General features: G+C 44.2%; 1 protein-coding gene across 6 annotated transcripts in view; it reads right to left on the bottom strand.

Moving 5' to 3' along the window:
- KHDRBS3 (KH RNA binding domain containing, signal transduction associated 3) overlaps nt 1–13,985 on the bottom strand; it is a 182,328-nt gene that overhangs the window by 10,389 nt on the left and 157,954 nt on the right. For all 6 annotated transcript variants that reach the window (XR_003208057.2, XR_012378369.1, XM_025871173.2 and 3 more), the window contains exon 8: nt 456–514. Coding sequence is in view for 4 of the 6 variants with exons in the window: in XM_025871173.2 (XP_025726958.1) it covers nt 456–514 (59 nt within the window). In the remaining 2 variants the exon portion in view is untranslated. The remainder of the gene's footprint in view (nt 1–455; nt 515–13,985) is intronic.

The following is a 13,985-nucleotide window of genomic DNA, read 5'->3' as shown; positions in this document are numbered from 1 at the left end:
CCGTAATGTTTTTAAGAGGGTTTGGGATTGGAGATGAATTAAAATATGAAGATGGGGGTGGGAAAATCCTTTGAGAGCTGCAGTCTCAACGGCTTTTTCCTTCACTGTCGAGAAGCAAAGACACTTCAAAAAGACCTGAGCTATCAAGTGTCTGCAGTCTGGCAAACGACTCTATAAATGAGACAATCAGCACATGGCAATCAACCCAAACAGAAAATCTAAGTTGAGAATGTGAATCTACGCAATTTTCTGTGAGTTTTCAGTCCTCTTTAAATATTAAATTTAAATCCTAAAGGAGCTTCTGAAAATAGCTAGATATGCACAGAAGAACTGAAAGGGAAGTTGCTTTTTCAGTCCAAATGTCTTTATGGATTTCTCCTCAATTCTGATCTTGAAGGTGCTTCTATGATCATGCCCCCTGCTCTATTTCTGGTTCATGTTGGCCAGTTACTCACCGTAGGAATCGTATGTCTCTTCACTGAGTCCATGTCCATAATCATAGTAATCAGCACCACTGCATTGAACAAAACAAAAGGCACAAAGAGAAAAAAAAAAAGATGAAAACAGGACAAAACAACTTTACTGTGAGCTTAAAACATATTCAGTGAAGTATTCTAAAACCTAAAGATAACCAATCAAGGGCAGGGCTACACACTGAAAGGAAGAATTTCCACCGAGATGGCAGAGATCTAACACAGAAACTTTAGACCTTGGGAATATCAAAGATTTCTAGCTGCGATATTTAATAAACATGTCTGTCACTTTAGCCACGGCCATCGGCCAATGAGCACGGCGTGAGTGTGTCCGTGTGTCCTGAAAGGGCAGGCACCGCGGCTGTGGACAGGACAGAGAACCACAGGTCTGTCCAACAGAAGGAAGGCTCCTGCCTACCAGAGAACCCGATGCCGTGCGATCTGGTAACAGGGACTAGACCCAGTGTTCCATTTCGTCAGCACTAAGGCATTACTGTTAGGAAGTCGGTGTGATGACTGTGTCGTGACAGGACAGCAGGGAGGCTCCCCACCAGCCGGTCATGGCACTCTGGCAACGTCCGTGAGGATGGAGGCTGAGCATCTTTGCAAAGCACAGGCACGTCTCTGTTCTAATGTATGGCATCCTTGAGGTGGGGGTGGGGGGGGGGGTGGGGAGGGAGCCTGATACCGTGGCCATTCTGCAGATATTGCATATTTGAACAGGCATAATTTTTTATAGGAACAAACCTATGCAAAATCTAGATTACTAAACCATGGCAGATACAGTTAGTTTATGATGCTATTTTGGTAACCAAGGAAGGGCTTCCACTCATCTTCTCAGGCTTTGCGCTTTCCTACTCTACTTAATTTTGTAGGGCAACAATCGTCCTGAATTTGTTACCTTGGATTGTCATGGAAATAAACATTCTCATTATTCCAACCTCATGCAATCAAGTAAGAAGTTCTAATCAAAATGGAAAATGATCCAGCTCAGCTGCTTAACACCTTAGGAAGCTGCAAGATGAGTAATAAAATCCATGGTGTAAGTGTTGCTGAGTGCCAACTGCCGAGATCCCACGGAGTCCTCACAGCAGCCCCCTGCGGGAAGTGGAACTGTCATACCCATTTTAGAGATAAGGATGCTGCGGCAGATCAGAAGGCCAGGACACCAGCCTAAAATCTCACAGAGAACAAACAGGGGACACACTCGTCGGTCAAACCCACACCTGGCTCTCCGCCCATGCTTCCTCTGCCAGGTGAGCAGTACCAGAGACTCATCACTCTGACAGCTGCAGCACAGCATGGCGATCCAAGGAGGAAGTGGTAAGCAAGGGGAAGAGGTTCCTTTTTGCCTCAAGCATGTGCAGGTAGCTCTTTACTCCTGCTCCTCCTTCTGCCAAAAGTGTTCTTTCCTCTCCTTCTAAGCTACCTGCTACTCAGCCTGTAGCCAAAATACTACCTCCTCAGAGAACCTCCCTGATTTCCCAGAGTTAGGCTGGCTCCCCAGGCCACTTTCCTTGCCCCCACTCCCCCCATCCCCCCGCCACCGGCTCCCAAGACCTCACTCTGCATGGACGGAGTGAGTCCACAGAGGAGGCACGCCTCCACCACTGGCTGCGTCCCATGGCTTCCCGAGAATGCAATGCTAGAGCAGTTCTGAGCCACCAACCAGGAGGGTGAAGCTGAGGAAGGGGTGCGGAGAAGGGGGCGGAGAAGGGGGTAGCAGCAGGGGCCTTCCAGGCAGAGCAAACTGCACATGTAAGGCACAGATGTATGAAACAGCCTGAGCAATTTGCGTGTCTACAAGTACCTCCATCACACAGAGTTAATAAGCGCTGATAAAATGCCGAGACCAGAATATTCCTCAGTATAAAATGCTTCCTCCATGTGAAAATATAGGTCAGATCTTGTTATCCTGGTTTAATCACATCCTCACTAGTTAATTAAACACAGCGTAACATACTGGTTATGATGGGAGCTCTCCGGCATGGAGACAGAACAGAAGCTCTCTGGAATGTGCTGTGTTAAGCTCCACAGCTTTTTAAATGTTGCCCAGGAACAGAATAGTCACTCCTACAGCTGACCTATTATACCAAGGGCAACATGCAATTTTTCTAAGGAGGCACATGGAGCTACAGAGTTTTATAAAAAGGTCTTCAGACTGAGAGCTGATATTCCTAGAGGACATGGGAGAAAGGCAGGCAGTGTGAGAGCAAGGGCACTCTGCTCAGTGAGACCCCTTCATCACGGAGTCTCCATGCGCATGACTGCGCTTAATCTCCCTCAAATCACTATCCTTGAAGATGGAGCAGCTGAGGCTCAGGGAGGCTGAGCCACCTGCCCAGAGTCACAAAGCTCAGAAGGGACAGCACCCACGCTCAAAGCTCAGGATGCCACCATCACCATGTGCTGAAGACCTATACCAGCGGTGGACTCTGCTCACCGTGGGGCAGCCTTACAGGGGCGGGGGGGGGGGGGTTCCCTGTTCACTCTGACCTGTTCTGTCACTCTTCTGGAATGTCTGACTTGCCCTCCCCCCCCTTCCGCCCCAGGGCTTCCAGGATCCCTCCTCATGCTCAGAAATGTACGGATCCACACGGAACTCACTGCCATGTGATCATGGTTAATTATCACTGCCTTACTTCTCTGTCTGGTCTCAAATTCCCCCTCTCCCTTTCAATAGCCCTAATTTTCTCTCGAGGCAGCAAATTTATCTATGATGAGAAGGAAACGGGAGGGACTAGCGGAAAAAAGGATCAAAGAAACATTCATATTAAAAAACAAAAATCCAGCAGCAAGTGATCTAAGAAGTAATATTGCTTTCGTACCTCTTAAGGTTTTACAGATTTAAATATGAGAACTGCCTTTAAAGTAGAATTATTTTTCTTTCATCTTGAGGACAGAACTTTAGAAACTAATCTCTTGATGAAATGTCAGTGTTAAATACTGGTCAAGACACCTGAGTCTGAACTGGGGCCTCCACCTGCCGGGCTCATTGGGAGAACCGACCCACCAGCTGTCTTTGTGCTCCATCCGTCAAACCACGGGCAGGTCTGACATTCTTGATGGCTCACACACAGCATTTGGCCACAAAGTAGTCAAAACAACTTCTCATTTTGTTGAAAATAAATTGGCTAATGTTTCATAGAAACTCAGCACTAAATTAAATGAACCTCAGTCCTCTTTCCAAAGGTCAGAAGTTACAGCATAATGGCTCCTTAGACAAATAAAACCCTGATGTTCTTGAGAATTTTGTCTGTTGCACAGAGTGAGTTACGTCTTCATAGGCCTAAAAGAATTTCCTTTACAGAGACAGGTCCCCACTGTGTAACTCGAAGCTGTAAATGGCAGGCACTGAAGCTGACCGCCAGAGAGGCCAAACCATTACTTTTGACCCAACCAAGTCTTTATTAAACGGACTGAACAGTAATACACATCAGTATAGACTGGACATTTGTCTGTGAAGTGCCTTAAAACCGTTCAGCATAAAAAAAAAAAAAAATCGGGTGAAGACTATTTCCAGTGAACAGGAGGGTAAGAGGGAGCATAATTTGGCCCAGCAACAGTTTGGTGGTAAGACAATCTTGGTTTTGACAAGTGAAAACTTCAAGCTGACATTTGCTATCATTTCATCCAGTTTCTGACTATTTATTGCAAGACTGTCATCGAGCCAGGAAGCCGGGAGCAGCTGAGCCCCATTCCCAGACCTGTCAGTTCCACTGGATTGCTCTGCCAGCACTTCAGCTCGTGCCCCTCAAATGTCTATTAACCAAAGATGTGTCCTATTTCCCAAGGATAAACCAAAAACCCAACACACGACGAAAGGGAAAAGATACAAAAAATCTTCACTTATGCATACATTATAATCTAATATTAACAAAAGGTAAGAAAACACATTAGGCCAAATAGGCCTCTGCTCCATCAGAAGGGATCCGGGGAAGCTGGTCGCTGAACGGATCAAGAGCGGGCTGCTCGGGCTGCTACAAAAGCGACGTCTGCCCGGACCTTTTATTCCACCCCATTTCCGTGGTCGAAGGAAGTGCAAGGATGCAGCCTAACTCCTGGCTTTCCTGGAGGTTCTTGGTTCCATCAACCAGAGTCAAGAAATAGACCCCCACACCGAGAGACAACACAGGGGTCAGGGAGCAAACTGTGGCCCTGGGAGCAAGTCCACCGCTCGCTAGACCTTCTACTCTCCACTGACAGGGGTCCGAGAGGAGGACAGAAAGTCTGAGTCCCCATATCACCCTGTCCCTGTGGGATCAAGAAGGCAATCCCGACATTTACCTGTCCCCTGCCCTTTCAACCTCTTTAAGACTCTCCACTAATTTCTACTTTAAAGTCACTGAAACCACTCTCACTAGGCCCCTTCCTTGTATTTATGTCAGCTCAGCAAGCTCTAGACCACTAGGCTGCTCTTACCCCCAGGACTCATGAAGTCCTTCCCACTCGCTGCTGTCCAACCTCATCTCCTACCCAACCGCGCCAACCTTTCACTGTGCCCCCTGGGATTGACGGCCCACAACTGGTAAAACCCCTGATATAGTCAGAGTTTCCAGTTTGTTCAGGGCAGAAAAGTTGTGCTGTCATTCTTTTCGCCAGCCCTTCCCTTTGCCTAGAATGCTCTTAGCTCCAGATACCTGCGTGGCTAACTTCACCTTTCTCAGGGTTTTGCTCAAATGACGCCACCTCAACAAGGTCCACTCAGATTATGATCGCAGTCCCCTGCTCTGACAACCCTCATCCACAGTACTCTGTGCATGTACTCTATTTTGTTCTACAGCACTTGTCACTTCCTAACATATATTATACTTACTATTTCCTCGCAGTACAATGAGAATATATATGCTCTACAGGGAGGGACTTGGGGCTGTTTTATTCAATGACATACCTCAAGCCCCTTTAGAACAATACCTAGTACAAGGCAGACACTCAGTAAAATTTGTTAAATACATTGACTTAATTACAACAAAAATTATTGAAAAATTATGTGCCAAGGTAATACAGGAAGTTTGACAAAGTGTTATTAGTGAATAAAGGTGAACGAGACACTACTCTCACCTCACTTCTAAAGGTGCAAAATGGAAGGACTCAAAGAACTTAATATTTTTTGGATGTTGAATAGACTTGAAAAATACAATTAAAAGGAAGCACTAAGCCCAAGTGTGGTCATGTATTTAGGAAAGACTTCTGGGCACTTACTATGTTAAAGACACCATTCTGAAAAATGGAGATACAGAAATAAATAAGGTGTGATCTCTACTCTCAAGAAGCTAACAAAGATGAACAAGTACATTTCCAAAGAATAGGGTATAGGTGTGTATGAGCATAGAAGTGTGTCCAAAATACCTTGGGATCACAGTCTCATTACACTGGGAGGTGAGAGGAAAGTAGGAAGGTAACACGGATCGGCTGAGGGACTGAATGAGGAGGGAAGAAGCAACAGGTGAGTGGGGGGTCAGGCTACAAAGAAGTTCATGAACTCTAAAAAAAGGGGAATTACTTTACTTAGGTCAGATGGTATACAGAGGGGCATGGGCAGTGTGCACGCCTGTGTATTTTTTCTCATTCAACCTCACGACAGATTGATGGAGTAGATATTATTCTTTCCCTTTATATACAATAAAATCTGAGGCTCTGGAAGTCACCTAACTATCCAAGAACGAACACGAACACATAAGGCCCAGAGCTGTAAGTCAGGTCTGTCTGGTGCCACAGCCTATGTTGATCCCTGAGGATCTGCCTCTCTCCTCCTCTATAATGCTAAGGAGTTCGGAGTTAATCCTTTCAACAGGAAAGTTAGGACAGTGTGTTTATTCCTGGCCCTAGTTCTTTCTTCATCCTCATTCCTGTGTTAAATTCTCAGCTCTCCGTGCACTCGGTATGCCCTTCAAGGTAAATCATAACTTGTGTCTTCAACTTCTCAATTTTTTCTTTTATAAAATTCTCTCTCTTCCCCTTAATCTTTTTAGTTTTTCCATCCTGGTAACCCCAGTTACGTTACTTCTGAAATTTTGGGTTCTAGCATCCATCTCAATTTTTCTATCCTACTTGCTAGCTCTTTATCCTTTGGTGATACTCAACAGCCTTCTGTTGACTTTGTATCCCGGGCTTCCTAACTGGTTTAGCCTTTGTGGCTTCCACGTCTTCTTACCCATGTGAATATTTAATGACTTATTTTAGGATCACCTTCTATTCTTTGGGCTCTGTTCTGTCCAAGTGTTAGTTTTTCAGTTTGCTGAGTCTGTTTTTTTTAAATGCTTGGGACATGTTGGATATATGTTCGTTTTTTGATTTGAGATTCTCAGTTTGCTTGTCTGGGGATGTTACCACTTGTTTAACATAGCTTTCTTCTGGTGGTTGTGAAAAGGGGATAGAATATTACTATCGGGTGGGACATGCAAGTAATTTGTCTCCGGTGTCTGGGGCTCCTGGTTGCCCTACCGGGTGGCGCTGTCTGAAGTTTCGCTTTGCATGGCTACAGCTGTCATCTGGGAAGAAACACCACTAACTCTGCACCACTGAGCACCCCTCAGGGCAGGCCCAGACTAGCCTGGTTGCTCCAAATGCAGCTCTCCAATCAGTCCTCTTGGTGTCCCCTTGTTCACAGCCACCGGTGTGGGGTTATATCTTCCCTAAACCTCCCCTCCACAACAGCACACTTCCTGCCATGGCTGGGGCTTTGTTTCATTTTCCTTTCTCATAGATCTCCTTCCATTTGCTTTTCCTTCCTCAGGAATCTTTCAAATCTTGTTTCTGTCACCTTGTGGGAATCTGAAAGGGGAGGGTGAGTGGAGCAGGTATGTGTTCTCAGTCCATCGTCTTGATTCAATTCTCCTGTCTCTTTTAAAATCCTTTTTTAGTTTTATAATGCATTATAGATTATCTCCTAATCCTCAAAGCCTCTGTCTGAAGCTGACATATTATTTAATTTTACAGGTGAGAAAATGAGGGCAGAAGAAGAGAGCCGTGTCTAACCCCTAACTGCCCTCCGTAGTGCTGATTCCGAGCATGCGGCGGCGTCCCCAGATCAGAGAGGTCAGAGGAAGACTGATACCAACACTAGGACTGAACTAAGTCCATGCCTCAATTAAGAGTCTGTAATAAGGATATTTTGTTGCGATGGTTGTGGCAATTTTGGGGCATGGGAGGTGAATCCGGAATTCATCCCAGAATTCATCATCAAAGTTAAGTTAGTAAATTCTGTGCTGATCAAATTTAACATAAAAGGGCTGGTGTTTTTCTGGATTATTTTGGCCTATTCCTTTGAGATAAAATTTTATCTATAGTCCTTTTCATAAAAATTAATATTTTAGCAGACATTTAGTGAATGTTCATTATCTGACAGGAAAAACTGCAGGACCAAGCACACGTGGCCCAGGTAACAGCTCCAGCCCGGTGGCCCCCAGACCAGTGCTTCCATTCTGCTTAGAGCCTGGAATCCTCACATAACCATTAAGAATTTTTATAGATAAAGCAGAATAAATGAAAAGTATATTTAAAATGAAATTTGGGGACTACTCTTGTTTTCCTATTATCACAGATAACTGAAAGATCTGAAATTCCTTCAGGGTAAGTGGCTAAAAAAATTCCAACCTGCTCTCTGTAAGAGCCCTACTTCTCGAATAGTCCTTTCATAACATTTAATAATATTTTCCCAGGAAGATGCTGAATAAATACGTTTTGAACTGGGCTGCACAGGTCGGATAGAAGGAGTCTAGTCATCTGCCCGCCGCTCTGCTACATTTGGACCTTCTCCTGGTGCTTCGTCACTCTGGCTCCCACTGGGGCTGCTCTCTGAACCGAGCCACGGCCCTCTCAGACGGGAGAGATGGTGGTAGCATGACGTTACTCCCGTCTTCTGTGTTCTGCTAAGTGTGCTGTGGATCTAAATGCAAGGCTGTTAATCTTCTGACCCTCTTCCCTGAGGATTGCAAATTTGGACAAGGCAGCTTTGATGTGGGAGGGAGGCAAGAGCCAGCCGTTCTTCCTAGGCACACTTGGCGCTCACAGCAACCCACTGTGGGATGGGCACGCAGTGATATGTCTATCCTCAGGAAGCAGGTGGTGTGAGGACAATTCTTTGGACGGGAAGGCTGCACAAGGGTTAAACTGCTTTAGAGAACTTGCCCTATTCTTCTCTTGCTACTGGATCCCTCTCTAACTCAGCGCTTTCCTAGAGCATTAATACAATTTGCATCTGCAAAATGGCCTAGAGCAGTGGTGGACTCCTAAGAGCCCCTGCCATCCTATTAGGGGGCCCACCAAGTCAAACTATTTTTGTGAAAATAAGCTGACGCTATTCATCTTTTTCACTGTGTTCACACTGCAGGCAATGGGATGGGTAAAACTCAGTGCTTTGGCAAGAACCAAGGCAGTGGCACCAAACTCTACTAGCAGTTACATTAAGAAAAGTACTTTCATTTAAAAATGTCATGATGAAGCAGTAAGAATTACTAATTTTAATAAATCTCAACTGTTAAGCCCACACCTTTTCACGATTCTGCATGATGACATGGAAGTGTGCTTATGGAATCTCCGCTGCTGGCTGCAGTGTGGGCTGAGCTCAAGCGTGGCTCACAGCAGCCCTTTCTACTCACAGGAATGAAGTGCAGACAGACCACGGTTATGCAACTTACATATGTGGCCGATGTGTTCTCAAAAATGAATGAAGTGAGCCTGTCACTTCAAGAAAAAAAATGACAGTATTTGTTACCAATGATAAAATTCGAGCTTGCAGGTATAAACTACAAATTTGAAAAATTAGTATTTACCCCTGTAAATTGATAGCAAGCCAGGACTTAAAGACTTCTCTGTTGAGACTGGTGGTAGTAATAACGAATATGATTTTTTGATATTGCACAAGGAAATGGGTCATAGCATTGTGAAAATACGTACAACTCAGTGAACCAGTATTTTTTAAATGACCCATGCATGATGTTTCCAAATCCACCAAGTGGAAAACGAACCAAGGTATCTTAATGTAACTGAGTATGAAAAGTTTATTGACATGGTTTCAGAATCCACATTACAACTAACCTTTAAGAAACTATCACCTGCCAGGTTTTGGTGGAGTATCAAAGAATATCCACAGTTATATGAAAAGCTGTCAAAATACTTTTCTCTTTTCCAACTACATATTTGTTGCTCCAACTACTTCATCCAAAACAACGTATCACATCAGACTGAATACAGAGGCAGATATAAGAATCTAGTTAGCTTCTGTTAAGCCAGACATTAAAGAGATTTGCAAAAATATAAAACAATGCCACAATTCTCACTAAATATTTTTTGTCTTGGAAAATAGTGATTTTCCATAAAAATAGATTTAATGTTAACATGCAATGGGTTGACTACTGTTATATATTTCATGATTAATAACCATTTTTAAATGTTTCTGTTTTAATTTCAAATATGGTAAATGTTAACACAGATACAAGCCATACATACCAACCCACTGTGTGGCTCTTACTAATTTTTGAGATTATAAAGTATAAAGGAGTTCTGAGGCATAGGATGTTTGTCGGCAGGAAGTTTGAGGAAGGCAGAGTTACTATCATATGCTTGCCTGAAGAATGATTCTTTTATCTGGAAAAATGTCTCACTGTCCATGTAATGATGGGGAGGAAGGGCTCACTCACAGGGCTAGCCGGGTGGACAGAGCTCAGTGTCACAAGTGCCTGGCCCCAGATCCAACATACACCAGGATTAAAAACCTAGGTCTTCCGGGGCAGATAGGCAAAAGAGTCAGGGGAAACTTAAACTTCTTATAAGCAAGGCAGATATGCAGATGCCTCTAGACCCATGAGGCACAGTTTTAACAAGAGGGCAGTTTCAATCCCTCACTGGCACATGTCACTTTCTAGTGCCTAGAATGTAAGAAAACAGAAATAGACACTGAGGTTTGAAATAAATAATTCTCTTTAGGAATTAAAAATCACACACATTTGCTAGTAATTGGAATACTTAAATATTCAATTTAAATAGCCAGATATAATTTATAGTTTAATCAGAGAATCCCTCTTTCTCTGAGAAGAAGGTTCAGTAATTCTATTAGCACAAAAATTTAAGGTCTGATTTTTGGAATTCTAGACCTTTCAGAGTTGACATCGTTAACCTGTCAGACATTCCACTGCTCAGGAGAAGACCCATCACAAGACTGACAAGGGAGGGAAAACAAAGGCAAATATAAAAAATGACTCTGTCAGACGCCTGGGTGGCTCAGTCGGTTAAGCGCTGGAATCTTCGTTTCAGCCCAGGCCATGATCTCAGGGTCGTGAGATCGAGCCCTGTCTCGGGCTCCACGCTTAGCATGGAGTCTGCTTTTCTCCCTCTCCCTCAGCCCCTCCCCTGATTTGCACGTGTGGGTGTTCTCTCTCGAATAAATTAAAAAATCTTTTAAAATAATTTTACCATGTTTCTTAAGCTCAGAAATAAGATTTGGTAAAAAGAGTAAGTGGACAATGGGGCTGAAAACAATGTGGGGAATTATTCCTGCTCCCTGCTCAAACAATTAAGAGTTAACATAAATTTCAGTTTACAATGGAATCCCATTTTAAAAATCGGTTGATACCAAATAGATATACCATAAACATATTTTAAAAATTGTAACTGAGAATTTATCTCCTATTGTTTTCAGAGACAAAATAGGATTTTAAAGATTTATTTATTTGAGAGCGAGCCAGCGGGCAGAGGGAGAGAGAGAGAGAGAGAGATTCAATCCCAGAAACCCCGCTGCGCGTGTAGCCCAACTGGAGACTCAATCCCCCCACCCTGAGATCCTGACCTGAGCCAAAACCAAAAGTCAGGTGTTCAACCGACTGAGCCACCCAGGCGCCCCTCAGAGACAAAACAGGATTTTAAAATGACAGATGAGAAAACAGAGCCTTTTCTTCTTTACTAATAATTTTTAAAAAATCAATGAAACTGGTTATATTTAAATATGCGTTAGTCATCTTATTTTGTGAAACTGAGGCTATTACAATCTGAATTTTACTGTAACATTAATAACAGTTTATGATTCTGTAAGAATACGTTCACCTAACTTAGCGCAAGTCTTGCCGCTGCTCCGCTCTGAAGCCCACCTCGTTGTTAAGTGAGCAAGCACGCAGGCAGGGCGGGAAGGCCGGCACTGCACACAGCCACAGCCTGGCGGGCGACTTCCGGTTCTCGGCTTCCGGCTCTTGGGTCCTGCCACATGCAGCCGTAGAGCCATTTACTGAAGCAAATGCTGTGAGCCAAGCACTTCAGGTATGCACTCCCTTCATTCACTCGTGGACTCAATTAAAAATAATCACTACCTTCATAAAGTTTATAGTATAATGGGAGGGACGAGCAATAAACAGTTTTGCATGTAAACACGGTGAGAATAAGAACAGTAGGAAAGGCCTGGACTAGAGCTGTTACTTCACAGCCTACTCCGAGAACCTCTTTAACACGGTGTTCTGTGAGTAGCGTCTTGAAGGCAATGAAGGAGGTGCAGCCACCACCTGCGGGGACAGGCTCCCAGGCAGGAGGACTGGCAGGTGTAGAAGGTGGGCACATTCTTGGTCTATCTGGGGGCCAGAAGGCAGTGTGGTTGGCACAGAGGGCCTGGGTGGGGGTGTGGGTGCAAGAGTCAGAGGAAGGCCGGCCACGCCCAGTCATACAGGCACAGAAGGCCTTCCATTTCTGTTTTACACCTTGGGTGAGATGGAAGGTCCCATTAACCAGATAGGGCAGGTGTGATCAGGAGGCAGGCCTGAGACTCGCCAGGTTTGAGACGCCTCCTTGACCTCTGGGAAGGGAAAGCCACACGTCAGCAGACAAGGCTGCAGGGGAGACAGAAATCTGGAGTCATCACCACAAAAAAGGTACTTAAAAACCCTGAGATGAAGAGATCACTTAGGGACTACATGCAAATGCAGGGAGTGCTGATTTTGGAGTAAAAAGGTTCCCTGGGTTTTGAATCCTGTACTTGCATTTAGAAGGAGCAACACCTTGGGCAGGTAGCTTATTGAGTTTCAGCTGCAAAAGTGTCTGAAAATTAAAGGTGCTCAATAAAAACACTGAAGGAAGGAATGAGTGAAGTGTCTGGCTCGCAGCTGCTGCTCAGGAAGGGACGAGCAGCTGGGTCTCCGAGCAGAGGGTGGTAATGGATGAGTAATAATTCAGTGAGTTCACGTCCACAAAACATTTTTCACTGGCTTGCCACTTCGTCAGTACAAAATCAATGGTGACTATTATTCTTAGCCCTATTGTTGTAATTACGTTTGCAAAGCCTCATTTCAGACGTAAAAATTACTTTGTCAAATAAAAAGATTTTAAATGTTAACACAGGTTCGCCACAGAATCAGAGACTGAGTTCGCCATTTATAACTGATGTTCCACTTCTCCACTGTGAAATACTTCTAAATTTGCCCTCACTACAAAGTACAGAAACTTACAGGTACTTTGCTGAATCAAAGGGAAGAAATCGACCTTGAGAGATCATGTGTCCCATCCCCTGCCTTCAGGCTAAATTGTCTTAATCATCTGAGAGAAATGATTCTCTCTCCACTTTCAAAGACTTCCAGAAATGAAGCCTGAATAACTTGCCACAGTAATACACCTGAACAGGTCTGACAGGAAGTACTTGTTTTATGTTTAACCTTAATCTCTCCTGAGACACTCAGAATCCTTTTTCTTTCACTCTGTTCTCCACAGAGCTGGAGAGTACCACCTTCTGTGTAAGAAGGCTCAGGAAGACAGATTTGCGCAGACAAAGGGGCCAGGAAGCCCGTGCCCTCGAAGTGCTTGGCAAGCCTGATTTAAGGAGGACCTACTCCAACAACCAGGACGAGCTGATGCTCGCCTTTGGGTGGACAGACCTGCAAAGATTTAACGTAACAGTAGTAACAGACAACACTTACCAAATGCCTACTGTGAGCCATTATTGTGCTAGGTATTCCCCACAAATGATCTTTCATCTTTAGAACAAATTTACAATTGGGTATTATCTGTTTTAAAAAGTTTAGGTTAAAAACAGTAACACTTTCCCACCATTTAAGAAGAAACTCTTACTTGTTACACTACCTCTTGAGAAAGATGATCTTAGTAGAAATTCATGAGATTCAGATACCACCTTCATTGAACATTTGTTCAGCAGATATTTATGGAACAGCAACTATGTCCAAGACATTGGGGATGCTTCAGTGAAAAAGATTTGGTCTTTGTTTTCTGTGTTTTTTTTTTTTTTTTAAGATTTTATTTACTTGAGAGAGATAGAGAGTGTGAGTGAGCGAGAAAGGGAAGGAACAAAGGGAGGGACAGAGGAGAGGGAGAAGCAGACTCCCTGCTGAGCAGAGAGCCCAACTCAGGGCTCGATCCCATGACCCAGGGATCATGAGCTGAGCCGAAGGCAGACACTTGACCAACTGAGCCACCCAGGCGCCCCCAGATTCGGTTTTTGTGATAAAACCCATTGAGTCTGGTGTGCAAATCAGACAGTGTAAGTGGGCAAAGGGAATAATGTGATAAATGAGACAGCCATAG

This window comes from Callorhinus ursinus, unplaced genomic scaffold (genome assembly GCF_003265705.2).
Source record: "Callorhinus ursinus isolate GAN/ISIS: 27379988/994484 unplaced genomic scaffold, GSC_fseal_2.0 scaffold5, whole genome shotgun sequence".
Taxonomy (NCBI): Eukaryota; Metazoa; Chordata; class Mammalia; order Carnivora; family Otariidae; genus Callorhinus; species Callorhinus ursinus.
The sequence above is the reverse complement of the archived record's forward strand: the minus strand, read 5'-3'. Positions and strand labels throughout refer to the sequence as shown.